The sequence below is a fragment of the Gopherus evgoodei genome, chromosome 4 (genome assembly GCF_007399415.2).
Source record: "Gopherus evgoodei ecotype Sinaloan lineage chromosome 4, rGopEvg1_v1.p, whole genome shotgun sequence".
NCBI classification, from domain to species: domain Eukaryota; kingdom Metazoa; phylum Chordata; order Testudines; family Testudinidae; genus Gopherus; species Gopherus evgoodei.
Window position 1 is genome coordinate 17315819 of NC_044325.1, and position 27371 is coordinate 17343189.

At 41.8% G+C, this 27371-nt stretch overlaps 1 protein-coding gene across 7 annotated transcripts in view; it reads left to right on the forward strand.

Moving 5' to 3' along the window:
- The window catches only part of SYNE2 (spectrin repeat containing nuclear envelope protein 2), a 268235-nt gene that overhangs the window by 15103 nt on the left and 225761 nt on the right, over nucleotides 1-27371 (forward strand). For all 7 annotated transcript variants that reach the window (XM_030558566.1, XM_030558561.1, XM_030558559.1 and 4 more), the window contains 5 exons: nucleotides 6509-6637; nucleotides 22096-22157; nucleotides 25622-25717; nucleotides 26966-27043; nucleotides 27136-27228. In XM_030558566.1, the coding sequence (XP_030414426.1) occupies nucleotides 6559-6637; nucleotides 22096-22157; nucleotides 25622-25717; nucleotides 26966-27043; nucleotides 27136-27228 (408 nt within the window). In that variant the 5' untranslated portion in view covers nucleotides 6509-6558. The remainder of the gene's footprint in view (nucleotides 1-6508; nucleotides 6638-22095; nucleotides 22158-25621; nucleotides 25718-26965; nucleotides 27044-27135; nucleotides 27229-27371) is intronic.

Sequence of the window (27371 nt, forward strand, 5' to 3'; positions counted from 1 at the left end):
GTGACTAAAGAGAGTTTTTTGTTAAGAACCACTTGCAGGGTGATGCCTCTTTTCTGTTCTAGATAGCAATCTAAACAATCCTTGATCTTTAAAGGAATACTGTCAAGGCAGATAGGCCTAACATGAGACCTCTCTGCTTTGTTTTGGGTTGTGTGTGAGCATGACATTGTGCATCCCTTTCCTTGTCACCCTTGATTGCTTTGTCTGCTCTGTTCTTGGGAGACAACAGTGTGCTGCAGTATACAAGAATCTTGCTCTCTACAAGAACAGGCCCAGGGTCCCAGAGACAATCCCAGGAGTTGGTTTATGAATCCACACCAGTTTCTCCAGCACCACCTCACACTGCTTGTTTCTTTTGATTTTGCTAACAGGTTATTGACATTCAGAAGGATCTTTCTTTCCAAGAACAGACCTGTTATCTCAGAGGGAAACCCAGTGCCCTGGCTAGTGTTGGTTCACGCCAGCAGAATAACCTGCATTTGAACCATTAGACTACTTCCTTTATCGTAAAAAAACCCAGGAAATAGGAACACTGTGAAAAGGAAAAATCTGTACCATTTTCAAGGTCGCCTTGATTGTGTGCCTGATTCTCTGATAATGCACTGTGATACAGCACTCTGATAATGTACTGTGGAAGTAATTATAATTTTCTTCCACTTTAAATGCCCTTTACACCATCAGTGGTATCAAATGGCCTTGTGTAAATGAGACTCAGGCCTGGGTCTCTGTTAAGACAATGAACAAGCAATCTGAATGGTAATCCCAAAGGCAGAATAGAAATGTTTCTAAATAAAAAACAATTTATTGAAATACACTCAATCAAAATAGGCTAGATTTTCCTGTTTATCTTGGTTTGTCAAGCTGCCAAGTGAGAGTTAATGTCACCATAAGGGTCCTAGAGGTCTCCTGCCTCTTCCCTTCTGAATGTTGACAAATGAGGCAGGGTTAGGACACCGGGGAGAATGGTATAAAGAGTTGCTCATGTGGCTGTACATCGAGGACACTTCTGTTGTTATGGTAGGAACATGATATAAGGAGTCAGAGTAAATCAGGTATCCTGGAGCTTCCCATTTTTTCTCAGCTGACCAATACTGATTTTATGTCAGTCCATGTTTTTTGTTTTTTTTAATGATGTCTATTCCCCTCAGCCCTTTATGAATGTTTTATTTAATGGGATGGCCTGCATTGTGGCTGCATTATGCCATGCGGTGGGAAAGGGTCACCGGCACAGCAGCTATACAAGGGAGCCTTTGGACTTTCTATGCGCTAGAGAAAGTATCTCCATTCTGGTCTTGAATGTGCTGCTCTGGAGGGCAGCAATGAGTCAGGCAAGGAAATTTTTCGCGTATCCAGAGGCTTCAGCACAATGCATAGGGTCTGTAGCTATGAATGGTAGTTTCCAGAGGTGAAATCCCATCCAAAATCCCAACTGACTTTGGTGGGGCCACGAATATGCCCCAGTTTCCTAGACTTCCTGCACTCTACTGCTCACGGCATCAGTCTCTTTTTTGAGTTACTGCGTAGACAGTTACAGTCACTCTGGTCTTTCCTAATGAGAAGAGATAACTAACTGAATGAGGGTAACTGCCGGTTTTGAAAATTCAGGTTTATCAAACTACTATATAGACTCCATTTCTGGATTTCTAGTTATGAGGAAATAAATCTGAGGTAAACTCTAGCTCTAAAAATAGAACACAGCCAAATAGAACACACATTTCTCTGGCGCCGCATTCTGGCCTTGGATACATGTACAGAATTCAGAGTGATTTATTTAGGAGTTGTGTTCATGCATTTTTAGGACAAAATTTGGTCTAGTGCATTGACCTCAAATAATTAAATTTCACAATCTCTCTAAAAAATTACGACTGAAAGTCTCGGCAGCTAGTGATAACCGGAACGATTACAGTCATTTAAGTAAGAGAGAGATGCTATGTGAAAGTTAAGTGTTTTTAATGAAAACAGGAATATGCTTTAAAAGTGCAGCAATAGTGCAATTTGAAGTATGTAATTCTCCTGTTAAAATTGGTGATAATATGTTTAACAAAAAGGACTATCAGGAAAGATATTTAAAAAAAAAAAGTACACATTGTTATCTGATAAATTTAATGAGAAGATCAATTGTGCTGGTTTAACAGGAAGCACTATTTGTATATAAACCAAAACAAAGAAGTAACATTTGTTGGCCTTAAAAAGGGACATAGCCTTTGTATAGCCGTATGTTTTGCTTGGAATTTTGCCAGGATTATAAATAGATTGTTGGGAAGCCTCTGGGCAAGAAAAAATGTACCGTCATATATAAAATAATCATAGAAGGGACAGTCTTATAACCCGGACTCCTGTTAGTAGTTTTACACATACAGCTAACCTTCAGTGGGACTGTTCTCATAAATAATTACTCATATGAGTATGGGGTACAGGATTAGATCTATAGTTAGAGCCCAACTGGTTCTCTACTGTGCCTGAGCAGAGCTATTTAGGATGTCTAAACTTTTCCATGTTCACTTCTCTTAGGGAAGATGTAAAGTTGTTCCTGATGGTTCAGAGCTTCCCAGCTCACATGTGGAGCACACTCTAGTGGAGAGCTTGATACGCTGTCTTCTGCAGCAGGGACTTGTGCAGAGTAGGGACACGGTCATGACCTTCCTCACTACCGACTTTGGGGTGACTAGAGTTCTGATGGGAACCAGTTACTTCTCTTGGGAAAACATGGGGACTATGTTACTCAGAACTAACTTGCTTTTAATGGATTTAAATCATACCTTAACTTTCCTGGAACAAGTTGAATTCTTGCTTGTTCAATGATGAAAGTATGTGACATGTTTTATTTTTCATGGAAAATGAAGCCAGTCAAGGAGATAATGGGTCAGAGCATCAGCTGGAGTAAATCAGTGGAACTAGCTGATTTGCACCAGCTGAGGAACTGGCTCAGTATCATTTGGGGAAAGGGAGTTGTGGATTTATGATGAAGATGTTTCAGCTGGGTGCTGTAGAACTGGAAAGATTTGTCTAGACAATATCCCCCCAGAAGCCCATGGGTACATTCCAAGCATTTTTCTCTGGAAATGAAGTACCTTTACATTCCGTTTAGAGCAGGAGTCCACCCTGCTGAAGGTATTTTGTTGCAAGGGTCTCAGAGAAGTGCATGTAAAAATACCTAACCCCCTGATGATTTTTCATGTAAGTAAACCTATTTAAAAATGGTAAATATAATGTTGAGGCAGAAACTTGCATGTCATATCTCAGCATGCTGTAAATTACTTTAAAACAAAAGAGGTATCAACCCATCAGAACTTGGATGAAAATGTAAATACCTATAGAACCTTAACTGTTTTGATGTCTGTGGAATTCTCTCAGTCATATATAATGGCATGACCATGACCTTGACCATTTCCCACTGAGAAGATGATAGAATGCTAAAAAAATAGTCTAAAAACAACTTTACTAGCAACTAGAAAAGCTCAAAACTCTTCATAGGCACAGATACTACTGATTCTCTTCTAATGTATGCAAAAAATAAAATATACAAGATCTCTGTTAATTATTAGGAAGTAAATAGAACACTACAATTAAAAAAACACTGAAGACAAAAATCAGCTGTTTCTATCCATGACATCTGCTCCAACTGGACTCATGGTTAATAATCTGTTGCTAGGATCAGGCTTTAGTTAATATGTAGAGGCCTCTGCAGAGGGAAATACTTTCAGAATTCCTGAGTGGGTCATAAATAATCAGTGGCACTGAAGAGAAGAGAAAAAAAGAACAAGCAATATGAGGATCCACAGTAGGAATGACTGTCATTCCCATTGCAACATCACTTGTGGAGCCAAACTGGTTTATCAGCCGCCACGTATTAGTTGGATAGCACCCTAGAAATAGTTGCTTATAAATAAACAAGCAGAGAGTAAGACTGTTGCCTACAACTTTGCAATATAATCTTCTGCGTATGAGTTCTAATCTAATTAGAACTTGTCTAGATGGGGAAATTTACTGGCAATGTAATTATATTGGTACAGTTATGCTGGTAAATTTCCCTGTGTAGATAAGGCCTAAGTTTTTAGGAGCTGGGTCATTTACTTCTATTATCCCAATGATTTTAAATCCACATCAGTCCCAGATTTGGAAATATGCATGTAGCGTATGACAAAGTGAAACACACACCTACTGGGTATAGAGATATCAGGTTCAAGCAATATTTCCAAATTATAATAGCACCAACAGAAAGTTCACAGGCTCACTTGAAGCAGGATTGTTCTCCATTTATTTAATAACCATGGTGCTAATCCTGAGGTCAAAACATGCACATTAGGACCAAACACAGTAGAAACCCTGTGTGCTGGATGGTATCACGGTCACTTCCACGTGGGAAGAACTCTGCTGTAGATCTTGGCCCTGCAGGGTAGGGGGAAGGGGGCAGGTTGGGGACATGGATTCACAAAGGAGAGAACCAATTCAGCTGTGGCTCGGAGGGCTTGTCATCCACTCCACACTCAGACCCTGGAGGTTGTAGCTTGGCTGCATGGGTTTGTGGTCCTTATTTCACTTTTGGTTTTGAAGGGTGCACCTCTGAGCTCACCTGTGTGAGCTCAGGATTTTTCAGGATTGGGTCCCATAGGAGGACTAGGAGGACTCAGTTGATGTGCACAATGTTCACGCATGTAGCCTATGTAATTACTGCGCACACCCACATTATTAAACAAAGTTAATTTGTAATTATAACGCGATAATTACACAGATATTGCTGAGAATAGCATCATTTCCACTATAAATCATATGGATTCTACAATTGGTAACTTCATTTTTTCCCCATAAAATTAAATATCATGACTGGAGTAAATAAAAATACATTCACAAAATGCAGTGATCCAAATTATACACTTACAGCTCTGAAATCTCCACTGGTGAAGCCTCTAAATCTGTCTTCGACTCTCCTTTCTTTGGAGTCCAGAATGTCATAAAGACTATTCAGGAAAGCATCGTTATTTGGTCATCTCTCTTGAAGTTAAGCGTGAACTTAAATCTCATTGGGGACATGGGACTTAAAACAGTGTTGCTGCCTCTCATGACTTTGAAGTTAGTCTCATGATTTTTCTGGGTTTGACTCATGATTTTTTGAGCGCCTGGGTCTGGTAATGTTTACCTAAGCTTAAATGCTTTCCTGAACTTACAAGAGAGATGAATAGGCAAAGGTAATTTCTTCAGCTGAGGTTTCTATCCATACTGAAATGGCACACTGCCATTCAAAAGCTTTTAATTTTTTTAAAACATTGTTTTTTCATAATTACCCATTAATACAGTCTGTTATAAGGAACTGGCTTAGCTACACATAATTGTGTCGGATAGTTATCCAATAAAAAAATCAGTGTAAATGTAAAATAAAATAGGAAATATTTAATAGGAACATGAAAGCAATAGCATGTATCTTATTAACCTAGTGGGTGCAGTAGATTTATTAAAGGCTCGATATAATACAGTTACTCGCACTGAATAGTATCTTTCTTTGAGTGAAGTCCCACTGAAGTCAAAGGTACTACTTTCGGAGTCAGATGCTACTTCATGTGAATAAGAAGGTTGCAATCTAGCCCAAAATTTATGAGGTGATCAGGAGTTTAGATACACAACACTAAATATTAATAAATAATAAGAGTTGGGCATGCCACTTGTTATACTTGGTGCTGAAAATGTTCTGTTGTTTGCGAACAGAGTTTGTTTAAAGTCAGATCTGTTTGACTTCATTTAATTTTTTAACTTTTTGAAAAAAACATGAGTCTGTTTTTGAAAGTCCAGTTTTTCTCCCACTGTAAAGTTAAACAATGTAGTTACCACAGTCAAATACATAAGACTATTTTTTAAAAAAAAGGTTACTGCATATTGTTCTCTACGGTGGCATCCACAGAAGGGAAAAAATGAGGGGCTAGAAAATAAAACTCCTTTGTGAGAAATAGACTTTGTGGGAGAAGAGGAGTAGCTAAGATACAGATAGGAACAGCAGGAATGATTGTTCTGTTATGTCAACCATCACCTTTTTTGTTACACTTTAATTGTGTAATCTTTGCAGGCTCAGCTGCTATTGTTTCCAGTCTGCTCTAACAATTACCAAGCAGGAAAAGAAGTCTGTAAAATATAAAGATTTAAAGAAAAACTTTTGAGTTAGTCAGTAACAAATGTACACGAGCCTTTGTCAACCTGACTTCCTACAAAAAGCCTACCGTGTTTTGAATCTTTCTAATTGCATTGCGTTCCTTTTCATGACAAGACACATTTGAAGCCATTATTTGAATTCTGGAGTTCAGCCAGCTGTTAGAAATAACCTGAATAGAGCCAACGGACAATAACTTTATGATTCAAAAAGTAGGCGTAGTCACTTTTTTCTACATAAGCTAAGGAAACACCTTAGCAGGAAAAAAAAATAAAGCATGTCTCCTATCAGACTAGCATTTAAGAGCACCAGTTCTTAATGAGAACACAGAGGTGCTGATCTCTTAACTTTTCTTTTTCTTTCTCATTTCAGTTTGTCAGCTGAAATAATGTGGAAATGATATAATCGTCCTGAAGTTTAATATGGCATGTAAGAAATCATCTCCATTAGCTGAGGAGCAATCTTCCACCGAAATAGATGATCTTCATATTTCACTGCAAGGTAAGTTATGCAAGTTTCATGTAACTTTTCATGTAAGTTTTTGGCAAATGTCTGTGGCTGTGTGCAAGTTGAATGAAAATCTGTGAAATCCATTAAAACATAAAAATAGTGTCAGATATAGTCCATTTATTTCTATGCTGTAAACAGACTTCTGTAAATATCTCACCAGAGGCTTTTCAACTGTAAAGTGAAACTCAGTACTGAGTTTTTCTTCATGGTATTTACCGAGTCATTGCCTGTTTTGGAACAGATTTGCTCACAGTTTGTTTTCTGTAGCTGAACATGTTACTATAAACAGTTGTCAAGGGAACTATTAAAGAGTTACACAAGTCCTATAATTTATTAGGTATCTCTGCAAATTAAAACATGCCTTTGCTTGCCTAATTTTTATGTGCTATTAGTGGAAAGCACTAAATAGTCTTTGCCTTAGATAATAGTCTTGTTGCATTTTCTTCTTATTTCTTGTCTCTGTCCCCTGTGGATATATATTTCAGGGCCTGAATGAGCATAAAATCTCTCTGGCTTCCACACAAGCTCATTAAAGACCAGATTCTGCGCCCCTCACTCACACTGAGTCACATTCTACAGAGCAAGCAGTCCCCTTTATTTCAATGGGGCTACTTGAGTAATAAGGTGCTGGTCAATCTGAGCAAGGGAGGCAGAATTGGGCTCTAAAAATAATAAAGCTAAAGGTTCCTCAACCATTTGTTGGAGTGTGCAGGGCTGAGAAGAATATATTTTTCCCTAAACTTGTGTCTCTTTGGATAAGTTTTGGAATGTGTTTTTGAAATAGCAGTACTTGTGTTTCACATTAATAGGGAGTTTTGTTTAAATGTTTACAGTATGCTATGTTTCCTTGTTTGGTTTCTTTGATAGCCAATCATACAGTCTTTCTGCATGCAAAAACTGATCTTGATTTCAGAATCAAATCCATTACAAAGCTGATTTTTCAGTTTTTTGTCTGCTCTATGGGAAGATGGGCTGCATCACCCTCTATAAAAGGATTTCCCAATGGCTTACCTATGGTGAAGTTACTCTCTGATTTATTTGAAGGAAAACATTGAAGACAGATGAAGCTGGTGCAGAAAACAAATCTGCAAGGTGTCTTCTGTCATCCTTATCTACACAAATGTTTCTTGAGCTATGAATTATGTTTTATTAGTATTTACAATGATCTAAAGCAGAAGTCCCCAACACGGTGGCGCCCGCGGTGGCATCTAAGTGTGCCTGCGTCCTGGCCGGTGGTCGACAAGCGATGTCATCGAGAGGCATCGCCGCTGAAATGCTCCCAAAATTCAGCGGCATTTCGGCGAATACTCGACCGCCTCCACAGTCCTTCGTCTGGCGCCCGCCAGACAAAGAGGTTGGGACCGCTGATCTAAAGCTAAACTTATTTCTAACTCATATCTTTTCCTTTTGCACTTGACTTCATTACAGTCAGACCGGCAAGCAGAAAACTTCCAATGGCCAAAGGTTACTCTAAAACAGGGGTGGGCAAATAACGGCCCGCGGGCCACATCTGGCCTGCGAGACTGTCCTGCCTGGCCCCCAAGCTCCTGGTCTGGGAGACTCATCCGCACCCACAGCCTCAGCTCACTCACTCCACTGCCAGTGCAATGTTCTGGGTGTCAGGGCTGTGAGCTCCTGGGCCTGATCCGGTTCCCTGAGCTGCGTGGTGGTGGCAGCAGCGTGGCTGGCTCCAGCTGGGCGGTGCGGCTGTAGCGCTGCCAGCCACTCGTGCTCCAGGCAGCATGGTAAGGGGGCAGGGAGTAGGGGAGGTTGGATAGAGGGCAGAGGAGTTTGGGGTGGTGGTCAGAGGGTGGGGATGTGGATGGGGAGGAAAGAGGGAGTTGAATGGGGGCAGCGGTCCCAGGGGGCAGTCAGGAAGGAGTGGGGGTTGGATGGGGCAGCAGGGGCAGGGGTGCCAGGGAACAGGGAGTAGGAGTTCCAAAGGTGTCGTCAGGAAGGAGAGGAGGGGTTGGATGGGGCAGGAGTCCCGGGGGGGCATGACTGCCTCCCCTAACCGACCCTCCATACAATTTACAAAACCCAATGTGGTCCTCAGGCCAAAAAGTTTGCCCGCCCCTGCTCTAAAAAGGCACACAAAGTATAGCCCCATTTTGCTGTCAGATGCACTTTTGCAGCACCCATCAAAGTCAGTGGGAAATGCTCATGAGCATCTAAAGAGAGAATTTTGCCTCAGGTAAACACTTAGGTGTGTGTTTAGCATGAAGTAGAATCAGAAAAGTAAGTTCTAGCTTTGAGTCAGGAGATAGTGTTATTCTTACAAAGGATCATAGATAGAATTCACGGCCATGAAAAAACATCACGGACCATGAAATCTGGTCTCCCCCATGAAATTTGGTCTTTTGTGTGCTTTTAACCTATACTATACAGATTTCATGGGGAGAGCAGCGTTTCTCAAACTGGGGTCCTGACCCAAAGTGGGTGGCGGGGGAGTGTCACAAGTTTATTTCGGGGGGGGGAGTCAAGGTATTGCCACCCTTACTTCTGTGCTGCTGCCTTTACAGCTGAGCGGCCAGAGTGTGGTGGCTGTTGGCCAGGCGCCCAGCTCTGAAGGCAGCACCCCGTCAGCAGCAGCGCAGAAGTAAGGGTGGAAATACCATACCATGCCAACCTTACTTCTGTGCTACTGCCTTCAGAGCTGGGTGGCTGGAGAGTGGTGGCTGCTGACTGAGGACCCAGCTGTGCAGGCAGCAGCACAGAAGTCAGAGTGGCAATACCATACCATGCCATCCTTCCTTTTGTGCTGCTAATGGCAGCAGCTCTGTCTTCAGTGCTGGGCTCCTGGCCAGCAGGTACTGCTCTCTGGTTGCCCAGTTCTGAAGGCAGCGTTGCCACCAGCAGCAGCGTAGAAGTAAGGGCAGCAGTACCACAACCTCTCAATTCCTTTTTGGGTCAGGACCCTACAATTACAACACCATGAAATTTCAGATTTAAATATCTGAAATCATGAAATGTACGATTTAAAAAATCCTGTGACCGTGAAATGGACCGTGAATTTGGTAGGACCCTAATCATAGATGGGGATTTTGCTCTGAAATAATCATGTTATTTCTGAACAAATTGAAACTGAATTTTTAAGTTAACTGGCCGCCATACTGAAGGAATGGATAATTCAAGGTTCAGTAGCCCAGAGATTAAGAGTATGCTTACACTGCGGCTAGACATCTCTGACTGTCTCGTGCCAGCTGACTCGAGCTCACGGGGCTTGAGCTGAGGGGTGTTTAATTGCAATGTATACATTCCAGCTCAGGCTGGAACCCGAGCACTGGGACCCTTTCACTTCACAAGGTCCTAGAGTCCAGGCTCCAGCCCAAGTCCGGACATCTGCACTGCAGTTAAAGAGACCCATGCACCTGAATCAGCCTGCAGTGTAATTGCAGTGTAGTGTAGACATACTGTAAGAGCCCCATTTATTAAAATGTCAAGAGATTATACATTATCTTCGTGCTGAAGAAATTTGAGTTCTTCAGCTCTGTTGAAATGGCAACACACTTGGGCCTAATTGTTTTTGTCAGAATTCCTTCTGTTGGCATACGCTTCATGTGGTTGGCTCTCACATGAGGCCGTGTCTGCACTACAGAGTCTGTGTTGGCATAGGTGTCCCAGAATAGACCCCTAGTGTAGATGCTTTGTGTGCCAACAGAAGGAGTTCTGCTGACATAATAACAGCATCTCCCTAAACCATATTAGTTATGCCAGCAGAAACACTCTTCCATCAGCTTAGTTGCATGTATTGTGGGAGTTCTGCCAACATAACTATGCAACCTAGGGGATGTGAATTTTTCATGCTCCTAGCCGAAGTAGTTATGCTAGCATAACTCTGTAGTGTAGACCAAGCCTAAGACATCTTAAGATGCTTTACAAAAAATAATTAAAAATATAAATACAAAAACAAACTAAGAAATGAGACCCTGGTAGAACATTTGGGGCAGAATTACAGAACTGGAATTATATACTTAGAAGAAGTAAAGACATATTTCTTAAGGTAGTAGACAGAAACCACTATCCTTGAAATCAGTAGATCCTCAGTAATAGATGGGAAGTGGGAATAACAGGGAACTTCAAGAGCAAACACTGAAGCTAAGAGTTTTCAGAAATAGAAGCCTAAAGTTAAGCTTCTAGAGGCAAGATTTTCGAAGTGTCTGGAGATTTTGTGTTTGTCAGTTTTTGGGTGCTCAGCTTGAGACACCTTAGAGAGGGCTCATTTTCAGAGAGTGACTGCTCAGTACTTTCTGAAAATCAGATCACTTATGTAGGTGCTTAAATATGGACTGAGAAGTCTATCATTAGGATGTTATTTTTGAAACTCTTAATGGCAGGGAGGGATGGAGGGATAGCTCAGTGGTTTGAGCATTGACCTGCTAAACCCAGGGTTGTGAGTTCAATCCTTGAGGGGGGCCACTTAGGGATCTGGGGCAAAAATTGGTCCTGCTAGTGAAGGCAGGGGGCTGGACTCAATGACCCTTCAAGGTCCCTTCCAGTTCTAGGAAATTGGTATATCTCCTATTATTATCATTATTTATAATTCTTAACTGTATGATTTATGTTCAGTTTTGTATAATGCACAGGTTAAAAGAAACTAGTACATATCTTTTAGTATTGGAAAAAAGAAAAACTGAGCAGGCGTGTAGTCTGGGTGACTAGTCTTGATAATACATTCAGAAGTCAGTACATTACTTTACCTGGAAGGCATCCAAGGACATCACAACATTGATCTAATCTGATTGCTATAGGGCATAGTCTATAATTTTTTCAGTCAGTCTTGGTCACAGCCAAGCAATAGTTCTAATAGTGTCGAAGGAATATTTAACCATTCTACTAATATATGGAAGGGCTGTTGTCAGATGCTACCGGTGTGGTGCTCTGCTCTGTTCAGTGTTGATATCACTCGGCTGCGTGCATGTGTTCCCTCTGTGTTCTGTCTGTGACACAGCAGACCCGAAAGGAACCCCCAATGACCACAGAGTCTAGTAAGGTATGAAGGCACGTCGGCCAGGTTTATTGCCGTATGGACACAATGATAGTTCCCCTAGATTGTTACTCCAGTAAAAGGTGTACTACTAATATGTGCCCCTTGGCAATGGACTCAGCTCAGTCAGTGGTGGGACTTTCCACTGCCCCCTCGGCTGGACAAAGACACCGCCCCAGGGATGCATTCTTATACACAGATACAAACAAGTTACACATCACTTCTGATGTATTGAAGTGCAACCCTTCTACGCAGCAAGGTACAACCCCTCTACGCAGTAAGGTTACGCTTCTCACCTTGTACATGTTGGTTCGAACAAAACAACTCTATCCATCATATTACCCTTTTGGCCTTGTCATTGGGATGGGTCAGCCTGTTCCTTGTTATCTGTGGTATGTTCCAGTATAAGGTGTTCTGGTACCGTGTTTATACTTCAACACACTAGGTGGATATATGTTTATGCAACATCAGCCCTTTCCTTGCCAGCTTCTGTGAGCAGGGCCTGCCTATGGCTCACAGTTTAATTTTGCTTTATGTTAGCAAAGTTTTGACCATTACCTTAGTTCAGGCCTCAGGCCTCAAACCGGGCCTTTATCAGGGCCTTTATTTACTACAAGGGCCAAATTCTCAGTTTAGTTTAGATGAGCAATTCATTTTAGATGGTGTAAACTTAATGGGACAGTGACCATCTTTTTATTCCGTGTTTGTGCAGTGCTTAGTGTAATAGGGTTCTGGTCCATGACTGGGACTCCTAGGTATTACCACAATACACATACATAATAATCAGCTGGCATAAATCAGTGTAGCTCCACTGAGTGAAAATTTATATATGTCTAATGAGAACTCTGTGATATACAACATGCAGAGCTACAAAAAGATTATGAAATATTAAAATTACAGGTAGTCACACCCCATGGCCATCAAGATTATGATGTTAGTTTGTTAAATTAATGTCATTGTTAAATCTGTTTAATTAATGTCAGTATTCTGCATTTGCTGCATTAGCTACTGAACTTGTAGAAAGGAAAATTGTTCGAGGTGTGGCAGCTTCTCCTAAAATTGTCATACTTGACTACAGAAGAAAAGACGTGGTAAAAAAAAAACTGTAGGTAAAAGGAAGAAATGTAACTTGGTTCATAGTGAGTCACTCTTTGTAGTTAGATGGTTTAAGAAGATATAAATTAAGTTTAATAAAACTTGAAAATATTGGGTCAGATTCTAGGTACAACGCAGGAGGTGAGGAGAGTGGGGAGGAGAGTGCACAGGTGACCTTACACCCAGTATTGCCAATCCCAAGCATTCAAAAATCACAAATCAGGCCCCAAAATCATGAGATTTAAAAAAATCTCGTAAATCATATATTTTCCTCTGTTTTTTTGAGTCTTTAGAGTGTCTTGTTTTCAGATCATTGGAGGGCTAAAAACTTTTTATTATTTTTAAATGAAAGCTGAGATTTGTATGTAATCACATGACTCCAGCAACTGGGGTTTTAAGACCCCAACTCTTGAGACTCTCTTAATAAAATCAGGGTCTGATGTGGCATGCAGCATAACTTAGAGCAGCCTTCGAGACTGCTCTAATATGTGATGGCTCTGCATAGCCACCTAAAGGGGCTGCAGCCAAGTCTGGCAGTGGACCCATTGTATTGATTGGGTGTATGTTTGCAATATTTATCATTCATGTGGGAAGTGTTTAATAAAGGAGGGGCAGCTTCTGCCTGGGCAGTATATTGGAGATCATTCCCAATACATGATGCATTAGTTAAAGGGATATTATTGTATTTATACATGGTGCCTAAATCAGACAGTCGCAAACTGTGGGGCCTGGCCTCCTGCGCAGTGTTTCTGTGGGACCTAAAACTCGTGCTTTGTTGGCTGGGTGGTGCAAGGGGCAGTCTGGGAGCCCTGCTGCCTGCCCCCTTTCCAGTAGTGGTTCTGTTGGAGTCCTGGTCCCATGGAGAAACTTACAGGCTGCTCTCCGGTTTCAGTTTGGGTCACTTTTTTTCTTCTCTATGCTGTGGGCATAGAAACCCTCTCTCTGAGCTTTGGCAAGGCCATGTAGCTCATTACCCTTTAGTAACCATGTATGACACAAAAGGCTGGTATACAATTATATGCAAATGTTGTCTCTAGTACAGTGGTCCCCAACCTTTTTCGTCTCGTGGGCGCCAGACGACGAGCAACGGAAGACCGTGGTGGCAGACGAGCATCTGCCAAAATGCCATTGACAAGCGGCAACGTCAACAGGCGTTGCCACTGAAATACTGCCGACAAACAGCGTCATCCAGAGGCGTCACCGCCAAAGTGCTGCCTATATTTGGTGGCATTTCGGCGGTGACGCCTCTGGATGCTGCTGCTTGTCGGCGGATACTCGTCCCCCGGCCAGTACACAGGCACACTTAGACGCCCCGGCGGGTACCATGGCGCCCATGGGTGCCGCGTTGGGGACCCCTGCTCTAGTACATGGGGAAGGGTGGCCTGGGCTCATTTCCTTTGATACAAGCAGGGCCCAATGGTAAAAGGTTTGGGAGCTACTGGACAAAGCAGGTCTGGCATAATACAGAAATTACCTTGAAATGAGGAAAGGGTGTGAGGACAGGGGTGTATGGGTGGTGGAGGTTTTAACAGTGAGATATGGCAGCTGGACTGGTATCTGGAGCCAATTAGAGGCTTTTTTCTATTTGCAGCAGGAGATTTTGTTCATTTCTTTGTTGCAGGCTAAGATGGGTTGGTAAGGGTCCCAAAGGACAACACCTGGTCCTTTCTTCAGCTAACCTTTTCCCTTACTTCTTTTCTGGCAGGCAAGCCTGGATGCACGGGTGGTAGGTGTGAGCTCCTGCTGAACAAGCCTAGGCAGGATACAGAATTTACTTTCCGTGCTTGCTGAGCCAATTTGAACACCAGCACTGGAGCGTAATTCCCCTTCTTAACCGGTTTAGGGCCACTTAACCCTGTGATTCAGTGCTGATGATAGAAGTAAAAACAGGGTATCTCAGAATATGAAATATACTATTGAGTTATCCAATTATACGCTGTCTTTTTCATGGAGTGTAGACAAGGATTAAAATGATGGTGTACGGCCAGTGGAGTGTATAAGTTCCAATTTATTTTTTTATTTGCAGAGTTGACTGGTGGTGGCAAAGTTGCATAAATTGGAGTAATATATTATTTTTATTAGATTGCATCATGTTAGGTGTCATAGCATCAGTGTGACTTCAAAATTCCACTACACAAGTAGTTTAGGGAGGATGGGAGGATTAAAAAAAAGCAGGTTTTCAGCTTGTTAGATTTTGGAGCTAAATACAAATGCAAGCAACAGTTCATTAGCAGTGTAGGTGCTCAGTTGTTGTCTTTATTTATTGATGTGTATATATTAATATTTGATGGCACCCAAAGGGATGATAACATAAGAGGATGAGAGCAGAAACTATTTCAGGTGTGTTTAATAATTTAACATATTGCAATGATTTAATTTAATTTAAATGTGTTGAATAGTCCTTGAATGATTAAGAAGAAAGAATAACTGTGTTTTCTGTTTATTTGAAACCTCACAAATAGTGATAAGTGGATAGGTTTTTTTGCATTTTATATTAGATTACATGCGTCTTTCCAAAATTGTCTTCTGTTTAACTGAATCGCCTCTATTTTTTCTTGCATGAGTATGTACCTGTCAGGCGCACTTGGTATTCCAGAGATTACACAAACTGGGAATTCCTAGATGGTAATCCTCTGTGGTCTAACCTAATCACTGGTCTATCCAGATAGCTGTTTTACTACAACTAGGGTTTCTGGGTTTTAGCTAGAACAGGAAAGAGTCCATTAAAAACACTGGCTCTGGTTTTTCAGGAGTCATTTTTAAAAATGGAAAAGTTCCTATCAGGGGACTTATAATGAAATTTACATCCCGTTTACATTGTCTGCTGTAAATACCAACATCCTGTCTGCAGCTGACTTCTTGATTGCACATAGCAAGTGCGTGGCATGCGGCTTTTTGGTATGTGGTCTTAGGATGCAAACAGTAAATGAGATGTGCTAAAAAGTTTTTATGGGTATTTTTCTTTCAGTTTTCAACTAAACCTATAAAAACAATTGGTCTAAGCAGTTACCTGGTAAAATAAGAGTCAAAACCCAACACTGAAAATGAGTGAAATAAACACCCCTAACCCCAGTGAAGAGGAAGGATGGTTCAGTGGTTAGGGTGCTACTCTGGAATGCAGGAGATTTCCTGCTCCAGAAGAGAGGTCCTATGTGACCTTGAGTAAGTTACTTAGTCTCTCTGTGCCTCAGTTCAGTAGCGACAATAGCACTGTCTTACCTCATAGGGATGCTGTGAGGATAAATAAAGATGGAGGGGTTCAGATACCACAATAATGGGGGACATAGAAGTACCTTAGATATCTAGATAGATAGAAACCTAATGATCACAAAGCTCAGTAAAATGAGACTTCATGAGTTGATGAAGGTGTCTGTGGGCTGGTGAATTTGCTTTCAGTTTCTAGGAATGGGAAGTCATAAGTAGGTGGTTTGGGGTCAGGGGCTCACATTTACCTCCTGCACAGAGGGGTGATGTGATTAATTGATTAATATCTGTGCAGCACTTTGAACACATAGGGCCTGATCCAAAGCCCATTAACGTCGATGGAAAGACTCTTGTTGACTTCATTTGGCTTTGGACAGTCTCATAAAACTGGATGAAAGTATCTTTATTACTGATTGATAACATAACACTGTATGGCTGGACATTAGCATCAGCTCTGGAGACTTCTTTTTCTGCCTTCCTATTACGAGTGAATGAAACTACATTCATTGGTGGAGGGGAACGGAATAAATAGAAAGCTTTGTTTTGAATTTCTGCCCATACGGCAAATGTGTAATTATTTTTCTAAAAGTGCAAGGACTTGCCCAGCATTTGCAGCTAACTGGAATTGTGAAAAGGAGGGGATGGGCAAGGCTATGCTAGAGGTAATTTTCCTGTTCAAATGAAAATGGTAATAAGATAGAAATAAATGAAGTTGCAGGATTGGTTCAATTATTTTAAAATAATGTAATTGCTGTTTAAAATCTGTTTTAAATTTGCTGCGGTTTAAAATCCATATCTCTAAAAAAAATTGTGCAGTACCAAATACTTCATTGGCTGTGATATCCCAGAGATCCTGCTAATGAGTAACCTGTATCAGAATGTTTTGACAAGCACTCAGGGCCAAATTGTGGCCATCTTGTGCTGGTGCACTGTACCACTACTTCCTGCGTGCAGGGATAAGCAGGCTCTTCAGTGCTGCTATGACCCACCTTCATGCAGCTGTGCAGGAAAGGATGGGAGGAGGTGGGAAGAGGCATAACTGCACTGCAATGTAATCCCAGGGTTAGTAGAATCAATTTAGCAAGCCCTGGGTTTGTTAACCTAGGGCTTGAGTGTCTACACTCATTGTAACCCTAGATTAGGAATTGTTGAACCATGGGTCATAATCTGGGGCTTCAGAGTCTACAGTGCATTATGTGTGCCCTGAGTCCAACCACCCATACCGCAGACTTCCTAGCACCCAAAATGTTATCACTCCAGCCCTTTGTTTATGGTGCAGCATGGGAAAACCTGACTGTCTGCCAAACTAGACTGTCCAGAGGACAAAGAAAATCAGTCCTTAGAATTGTGGGATAGTTTTGATGGACTCTTAGAGCATGAGCCCAATGAGGCTGTGTCTACATTGCAAAACAATAAGTCTTGAGCCCTGGGTCCCAGCTTGACTCAGGTTTGGACCTTCCGCCCCTGTGGGGTCCTGGTATCCTGGGTCTGAGCCCAGGGTGTGTGAGATCTGTATGTTAATGGAAGGGGGGTTAGATTTGAGCCTGAATTCGAACCCTGGTCTTACAATGCAGTATAGACATACCTGAGCGTGTGTGCTGTGACAAATCTATATGTATCACAGAGTATTCCTTTCCTGGAGCAGTGGGGAGACCAGCTGGGAGATTGCAACTCCCTGATTCTCACTTTTTCCTTTGGGATGCTCTTGCAACAGTTCAGCGGTGCACTGCCCCATACTATGTGCTAGATCACATGCCGATGACCTAGTCTTTACTGATTAGCCTATTAAGTAGTGGCTGTGATTGTCCATTTCAAGACATACTAATAAGCATCAAACAGTTTCTCTTTATCATCAATTACTGTATGTAACAGATAACTTTTTTGGGGGACAATAATAATTAATTCTTTAAAAACTGACTTCAAAAAGCAAGAGAAAATCTGAGGGTTTTCAAGTGTTCTCATATTGTCAGATGCATGTTTGTCTCATCATCTCCATTTTCTGGCATGGTGAGTTTGGATGCTGATTTTGCTAGGGGTGAAGGAAGTGCTTTTTATGTTCTTTTTATGGGTCAGGAAAGTAAACCAAGCTGTAGGCTAGATGTGTGCTCAATCCTTACGTAGCCCCGCAGTGTGTGGGAAGGAGAAAGAACTCCTTACCCACACCTTTGCATTGCTTTCATGATGTCTGGGCCCAGTGGCAGCTGTAGGCTGCAGAGGCTGCACCATAGGTTTTTCCCGTAGGAGCAACTGCAGGAGAGTGAGCAGGGAGGGAAGGGGAGTAGAGGGAGCCAATGCACCCTGCATAGGGGGGAAAATATCTGACACCCTTAAATGGGTTAGTAAATTACCTGCCCCCCAGTTCAACATGTGAGACTAGTTGCCTAAGTAAGGACTATTCCCATGAGAAAATGTTTGCAGGATCAGGCCCATATTGTGTAACACTTTTGAACATGAATGTCAGAAGCAACTGGCCTGATAGGGGCAAATGACACGTGAAAGGGCCTGGTGCTCCTCACTGTCTCTCAGAATCAGGGCCAAAAGCTAGTTCTTTGGCTCAGCAACAGCACACTGTGTGTGAGCTACAGGTGGGACAAGAAAGGAGATGGAACCACTGGCTTCAGTGAAATATTGAGTCTTGGGTATACACTCCTTTTCAAACTGTAGAAATACCAGCTGTGCTTGCTTGCTACAGCCGGTAGCCACCACCCACTCGAATTTCAGTTACATAATTGGCAAAGGCTTCATGATATTTCCGCAGCTTGAAACATAGCAAGGGGGTGTGGTTTGCTTATGTGCTAACTTGAATCTGATATCTTGGTGTTGTTTACCTCATTTCTAGAGCAGTAGGGATTATGATTTGCCTCTAACGCTGTATTTCTGTGTTAGATGTTTTTAAGGTTATCTCCTTTTTCAAAACAAACTGTGTTTTAATATTATATTTCTGCATGCACACAGTCTCCTCTCCTTTTTAATTTTGTTGTAATGTTCATTTTAAAAAAATGAACAATAATATAATCACAAGAGAAAATAGAGTGCTACATACTTTGCTGTGGTGGAGTCAGGGTGGTACTATTACAGATAATAGATACAAAGCATGATGGGTTATGGAGAACCAGAGAAAGATTGTTTAGATGTATCATGCAAAGTATTATTGATGTGCAGAATACGAATATTTAATTCTGGGCAGATTTAGTATTAAGGCTTTGGTAGATGATCTAGAAATATGAACCAGAATTAGCTATCTACTTCTTTAGGTGTAGATCCTGCATTGAGCTCTGCCCCATTGTCCGTACAGAGGCTCACGTAATGGAGCTCTGTATGGGTGCAGAGTTTGATGCAAGTAAAGTCTGATGCAAGACTGGGCTTTAGAATGGGAATTTGTGTTAGCTCAGGGGTTCTCAAACTGGGGGTTGGGACCCTTCAGGGGGTCACGAGGTTAATACGTGGGGGGTTGTGAGGTGTCAGCCTCCACCCCAAACTCCGCTTTGCCTCCAGCATTTATAGTGGTGTTAAATATATATAAAAAAGTGTTTTTAATTTATAAGGGGGGGTTGCACTCAGAGGCTTGCTATGTGAAAGAGGTCACCAGTACAAAAGTTTGAGAACCACTGTATATTCTATGAGCATAATGAAGTACTTGCCGCACTGTGTGAAATGGTTTCAGAGTAGCAGCTGTGATTGTCTGTATCCACAAAAAGAACAGGAGTACTTGTGGCACCTTAGAGACTAACACATTGATTTCAGCATGAGCTTTCGTGAGCTACAGCTCACTTCTTCGGATGCATAGAATGGAACACACAGACAGGAGATGTTTATACCTACAGAGACCATGAAAAGGTGGAAGTATGCATACCAACAGGAAGAGTCTAATCAATTGAAATGAGCTATCATCAGCAGGAGAAGAAAAACTTTTGAAGTGATAATTAAGATGACCCATAGAAGGTGTGAGGAGAACTTAACATAGGGAAATAGATTCAATTAGTGTAATGACCTAACCATTCCCAGTCTCTGTTTAGGCCTGAGTTAATTGTATCTAATTTGCATATTAATTCAGCTCCGTCCCCTAGATGGTTGCTAGGCTTTGGGTGCCCACAGAGCAGCAGCCCATCGCTCTCAGATGCAGTCACCTTCTACCTCATAGTGGGAGTTCTGGTTGAAGGCTGTAGGAGCAGGCACAAGATTGGAGCAGAGCACAGGGCACTGCAGTGACTGCAGAATGGATCTGGACAATTCTGTCAAGCCATCTTTGGTCTTCTTTCCCCTCACACATGAGGGAGGGGAGGGCCATCAAGACACAGTCCTCCCTATCCCTTCCCAGGCAGGTATTGGGCTGGCATCCCTCCTCTCAGAAAGCCTGACTGTTTGGGGAATGATGTTTGGGAATTGTGAGGTGGGGGGGCTTTGGAATTCACCAGTTACCAGCCTGAGGGGTAGGTCACAGACAGCCTTTCTGAAACCTCAATACCAGCCTCTGGGTGGTATAGCCATTGCTCCTCTGTACCCTATATGTAGGAGTTCTGGGCCTTGAGATCTATGTAAGTACAGATCCCCAAGCCCCTCCTCTGCTCACTTCTCAAGCAGACACTCCCTTTCTGGTGCACTGGGGCTGCAGAGGGCTCTGTGCATGATCACTCTGCCTGCACCCTCTCCTTGCATCCTGCATTGTGTCAATGATGTGGAGGGAATACTACAGGCTCTCCCCATCTGGATGAAAATCACGCTTTGCAGATGAAGTTCATTCCCTCTGCTGGGCTGGTGCAGTGAGATCTCCCCTACACTTTTCAGTCTGTTTTAACCAGTGTTCTAGAATCATCATTACACAACTTAGCTAATAAGAGCACTATTTTCAAAATGCCCCATGAGTGTGCATACAAGTTGGAACCAAGAGAGAGGGATAAGCACTGTACACATATCAGAAGTTGTTATAATTAAGTGGCCAAGTTAATTGGTTGGTTTAATCATCTTTCTAGTTGGATACCATAGGTCTCCTGTTACCTTGCACCTCAGATTTCATGGCTTTAATGAGGTGGGATTCAGGTAGTAGGAAGCTGTCAGGGGAGAGGAAGGTTGGTAGCAATCTAAGTTGAATGAAATATAAGCCTAAAGCCTGGGAGGGACATCAGAGAAATCAAAATAAATAAAATTACTGTGGCCCAGATTATGCCTTTAGATTTGTTCATGCAGCTCCCACTGCCTTTAATGTGAGTCACGTGAGAGCGTTTGATAATAATTGTAGTCGTATGCCAATTCACATAATATTCCTATTAGCTATACTGTATAAAAATGAAGAATTAAGCACAATTAGATCTTTGGGGGGAGCCTTAAATAAAAGGGAGAGGAGGGAAAGAAAGAGAGTTTTTTGGTTTTCTTGCAGAATCAATGGTACTTAGACCCCTCGGGGTATGTATTCACAAGGACAAAAGCCCTGTAGCACAGCCTCAACTCGGGGGCTCAGGCTGTGGGGCTAAAAAATTGCTGTGTAGACATTTGGGTTTGGAGTGGAGTCTTGAGTTCTGGGACCCTTCACCCACACAAGATCCCAGAGCTGGGGCTCAGGACCGAGCCCAGACATCTACACATTGATTTTTCAGCCTTGGAGCCTGAGCCCTGTGGGCCCAAGTCAGCTGACCCGGGCCTGCGCAGGTTTTTTATCCCTGTGTAGACAAACCCTAAGTGATTTTTGACACTTTTGACAATTTTACCCTAGTCTGAACTTTTAGAATTGCAACAGTCGCTTTATGCTGACAAAAGGCCTAACGCATTTGAGGCACATTTAGAAATAAATTGAGGCCCAAGCTGTTTCAGACATATTGCTTTGTAGACTCATTTGTTCATTTTACTATTTGCATTAGTTGAGCTTTTACAAAAAATCTTAAAGAACATTAAGATTCTCTGCGTGGATGGACGTTTTCCTCAGATCAAGCCCCATCAAATCCACTAAAAGTGCATTTTCCAGTTGTGGAGCTCCTTGGAGATGCTTTCATTTCTGAATGGAGGATAATACCAGTTAGATTCCAGAAAATAATATTAAAATCTATATAAAAAACCCACTGAGATAACTGAGGACAGAACTTAGATTTGAGATGGATTCCATGTTTCTCTTTGAAAAAGTGAAATGAAAATAGTCAAATTGTTTAATTAAGTGATTTTTCTTTTTTCACAGTGGAGCAGGAATATATCCAGAAGAAAACCTTCACTAGCTGGATAAATTTACAGTTGGCAAAGGTAAGAATATGGTTTCTGGAAGGCAGTTTTGTTTTAATGTCTTGCAATAATAGTTAAGGTTGCATCCAAAATGCTTTTCAGGTTCTGTATCTCAAAACCCTTTTTTGGTAAACATGCCATGGGAAATTTGAAGCAAATTTCACTCACTAATTAATATATGTGAGGAGTGATCTCCAGTGTGTATTTTATATTGCTATATTGTTGTTTATTTAGGAAATTTTGAAAAACAGGAACAGTGAAAAAGCTAGATTCCCCTGCTTCCCCCTACCCCTGTACATTTGATGCCCTCTGCTGTCACATGAGCTGTAACATTGTGACATCAGCGATTACCGCTCATCACTCACCCTCCCTCAGTTTGTTTGCACGCTTGGGGAAAGTCAATGTTACCCTTGTTAGCAGGGCCAGTGCTACCATTAAGGTGAACTAGGTGGTTGCCTAGGGCGCCAAGATTTGGGGGTGCCAAAAAGCGGTGCCCCCCCAAAATTTTGTAAAGCTGTTTCAGCTGCCGCTGCGCTGGGAGGGAGAGGTAATCTGAGCCCCCACCGGCAGCCCAGAGATTCCCTTGGGTCAGCACGCCGCCGGCAGCCCTGGGATTCCACCGCGCAGTTGCCGCTTCCCTTCTCCCGCCTCCCAGATTTGCGGCGCCAATCAGTTGTTTGGCGCCACAAGCCTGGGAGGAGAATTAGAGCAGGGACAGCGTGCTCGGGGAGGACGTGGAGCAGAGGTGAGCTGGGGTGGGGAGGTACCACATGGCTCCCCGGGCCAGGGGGAGGAGAGCTGGTGTGGGGAGGCACCTCAGGGCAGGGGAGGAGGCGCCTCAGGGCGGAGGGGGGATGGGGAGCTGCTGCAGGGCTGGGGAGGCTCAAGGTGGAAGTTTTGCCTAGGGCACAAAACTTCCTTGCACCAGCCCTGCTTGTTAGAGAGACAAGATGGGTAAGGTAATAGCTTTAATTGGACCAACTTCTGTTGGTAAAAAGGTTTCTCACTGAAGTCGGCCCAATAAAAGCTGTTACTTCACCCACCTTGTCTCTCTAATAGCTTGGGACCAACACGGCTGCAACACTGCACCCTCTTGTCATGGCAATGGCTGCCTTTGATAACTGATTTACCTCAGACTAGGATAGTTCACAGGAATAATTGTAATGAAAGCATACTGTGTTGGGATAAGTTACTGCTGTGCTGTTTGGGTTGTACTGTCTTATTTCAAGATTAATTGTTACTTTCCTCAAAAAGGGTTACATGAATAGAAAGCTACAAAATGACAGCCCGTTTTCTGTGCTTCTTATGGTTTTCCAAGTGTTTTATGTGAATACAAATTAATTTAATTACTTTGAACATATTTGTCAACACGACACTGTGTGGTGAAATGTGAGGCTTCACAAAGGTAACAATGATAATAAAATATACATTGAAAACAACAAAGATAGAAGTGCTCTATTATTTAAATAGCACGTATATAAAATATTTTCTTTCTGTTAAACAAGGAAATTCAATAACAAAAAAGTTTTTGTTTAACAATCTTTAAGATTGCCTTCCTCAGTAAATAAACCATAAAAAGTAAGAAGTACAAAGTTAAGGATATAAAAGGATTAAAAAATTGCAAAGTCAAGGCACTATCAAATTAGGAAATGCCAGAATGAAGGTCTCCCAAAGAACCTTAATTCAGTGCCCCTGTGAGTATGATTATTATACAGTCTTTAATTACGTGCAGAAGTGACTGTGTGAACAGTTTGGAATAAATGACTTGCCAAGCATCACGTAGGAACTCTGTTGCAGAGGCGGGGACAGAATCCTAGTTTTCAGGGCGGCATTGAACTGTTCTGACCACAAGACCATGCTTTGTTTTCCTGCCGGCCTCTGGCTCATTCACTACAGATCTACCAGCTTCTGCAGCAAATGTGGCATGGGTCCTACAGACAACAGGCTCCTTAACTACACAATCCTAATTCATCCCCAGAGCAGATCCAGCCTGTGCACTGAACGAACCAGGGTTTTTGTAAAATAATACACCTCTACCTTGATATAACGCTGTCCTCAAGAGCCAAAAAATCTTACTGCATTATAAGTGAAACCACATTATATTGAACTTGATTTGAGCCACCGGAGCGTGCAGCTCCTCCTCCCCCGAGCACTGCTTTACTGCGTTATATCCGAATTCGTGTTATATCGGGTGGCGTTATAACAGGGTAGAGGTATAATAATATGAGATCATGTAATTAATGACTGTATCATAATGCATATGCACAAGGGGACTGAATTAAGATTGCATGAGCAATGTTCATTCTGGCATTTCCTAACTCAAGAATGCTTGACTTCACAAACTTCTAATCCTTTGCTTTGCATTTCCTAATTTTTTATGATTTGTTTACTGAGGAGAGCAACCTTAACTAATATTAAACAAATTCTTGTTGTTTTTGTTGTCGTTGCTGTTGTTTGTGAATAAATTTAGAAATGTTCTTTGGAGAGCAAAATGTAAAAGAATGAATAAACCAAACAAATTTAAATATTCATGGTTCAACAGGGAAAATTAGCCTGGAAAGATATATTTTAACTGTTGAATAACATGCACATGGCAGAGACAGGTGTGTGTGGTTATATATTTGTGTGGTGTTTGTGTTTGTTTGGTTGGGGTTTTTTGGTGGTGGTGTTATGTAGGCATAGGCTGGTAGTTTTATTGTTGTATATTTGTGCTACACTGGAATGCATTTAAAACATTGTTTTAGTTCAGTGAATGTCAAGGATTAACAGAAATAGCTGCAGAGGAGGCAGGTACTTGTAAGCTTTCACAAATCTGCTCTGTCAATGCACTTTGGTCCTGACCTGTGGCGTGCCAGCTGTTCCAGTGCTGATCCCTTCTTGAGCAGAGACGGGCAGCCACAACGTGGTTTTGCAAAGTCTGCAAATAGCAAGCAACATTAAGGTCATTATCACTTATCTCTGGAGTCAATATTCAAACCTTAGGCTTCATTGGTGAAAAGCAACAATGTTAATCAACTGCTCTTTCTGACCTTCATATTTTTCAAAGTCAATTACTGGAAATTTTGCATTAAAACTGAGTTACCCTCTTCTTCTTAGCCTCCTTAAAGGGATAGCTAGAAACATGATCATTTTGGCCCCAATACAGGAAAGCGCTTTAGCGAGTGCTTAAGTCCACCCTTATTCAGGAAAGCATTTAAGCATGTGCTTAAAGTTAATTGGCTTTAATTACTTAAAGTTAAGCACATACTTACGGGCTTTCCTGAACAATGATGCTTTCTTGAACTGGGCCCTCAGCGTTAAAGTAAATCCATTTTCTGTGTTGTACTATTGAAATAAGCAGAAAAATGGTAAGTGGAACCAAAAAAAAAGAGCAAAGAAATGAAACCTTTTTTAAAAAAGAGAAGCAAAACAATCAGTGATATTTTGCTTGATGATGATTTCAGAATTCAGTATATAACTTGCACCTAAATGTATTACTTTTGCAGCATACTCCTCCTTCCGTTATCTCAGATCTATATACAGACGTCAAAGAAGGTCGTGTGCTCTTGGACCTGCTGGAAGTACTTTCTGGTCAACAACTGGTAAGATAAAATAAAGGAACTAAATCCTAACTTTGGCCTAAATCCTGTAAAGATTTATGCATGTGCTTGACTGTAAGCATGTTAGCAGTCCCACTAGAGTATCCTGTCACACCCTCCACTGCCAGGAACAACTGTCCCATGGCTTGCAGGCTCTCTCATTCAGAATCAGCTGTCCCTGCCGCTAGGGCTCACGCAGCAAGAACTTACTGGCCCTGCGCTTGAGCTGTACTGTGCTAAGGAGCAGGCTTCCTGCAGATAAGGACTATTCACAAGGGTCTTGATGCAGCATTGTTTAAGTCAATGGAAGCTTTGCTACTGGTGTTAGTGGATGCAATATCAGACATCAGTCTTTGCAGGATTTGGACCTTTATTGGTGAATGTCGTGAACAGATAGTTAAGGGTTAACGTCTCTTTTACCTGTAAAGGGTTAAGAAGCTCAGTAAACCTGGCTGACACCTGACCAGAGGACCAATAGGGGGACAAGATACTTTCAAATCTTGGTGAGGGGGGGAAGTCTTTTGTTTGTGCTCTTTGTTTTGGGGGTTGTTCGCTCTTGGGACTAAGAGGGACCAGACGTCAATCCAGGCTCTCCAAATCTTTCTGAATCAGTCTCTCATGTTTCAAACTTGTAAGTAATAGCCAGGCAAGGCGTGTTAGTCTTATTTTTGTTTTCTCAACTTGTAAATGTTCCTTTTTTGCTGAGAGCATTTTACCTCTGTTTGCTGTAACTTTGAACCTAAGGCTAGAGGGGTTCCTCTGGGCTATATGAATCTGATTACCCTGTAAAGTATTTTCCATCCTGATTTTACAGAAATGAAATTTTTACTTTTCTTTCTTTAATTAAAAGCTTTCTTTTTAAGAACCTGATTGATTTTTCCGTGTTTTAAGATCCAAGGGGATTGGATCTGGACTCACCAGGATTGGTGGGGGGAAAAGAGGGGGGATGGTTAATTTCTCCTTGTTTTATGATCCAAGGGATTTGGATCTGTGTTCACCAGGGAATTGGTGAAGTCCCTCAAGGCAACCCAGGGAGGGGAAAGTTTTGGGGGGACAGAGAGTGCTCCAGACACTGGAATTCTGGATGGTGGCAGTGTACCAGATCTAAGCTAATAATTTAAGTTTAGGAGTGTCCATGCAGGTCCCCACATCTGTACCCTAAAGTTCAGAGTGGGGAAGGAACCTTGACAGTGAACAATCTAAAAGCTGCGCAGTGTTGACTGTGCAATGTTTTTTCTTTTTACTTTTTAGCCACGGGAGAAAGGATGTAACACCTTCCAGTGCAGAAGCAATATAGAAAATGCCTTGAAATTTGTAAAGAACAAATCAGTGAGTATTAAAGTTAACTTTAAAATTCACTCTTCACACCAGTTTAGTTTGTGGAACATGTTCTTTCTTTAACAATGATCCTCTTTTTCCAGATCAAGCTCATAAATATTCATGTTGCTGACATTATTGAAGGAAAACCTTCCATTGTGCTTGGCCTAATTTGGACAATTATATTACATTTTCATGTAAGTATTGCAGTGATGTGGGAAAGTATTTTTAATAGAGGAAAAAAAGAACAAAATTGTGGAATGAAATGGTCATAAAATGAGATGAATTATGCATAAGCACAAGCCAAAATGCTTCTTATGCTGTATGCCTGAATTCTTGG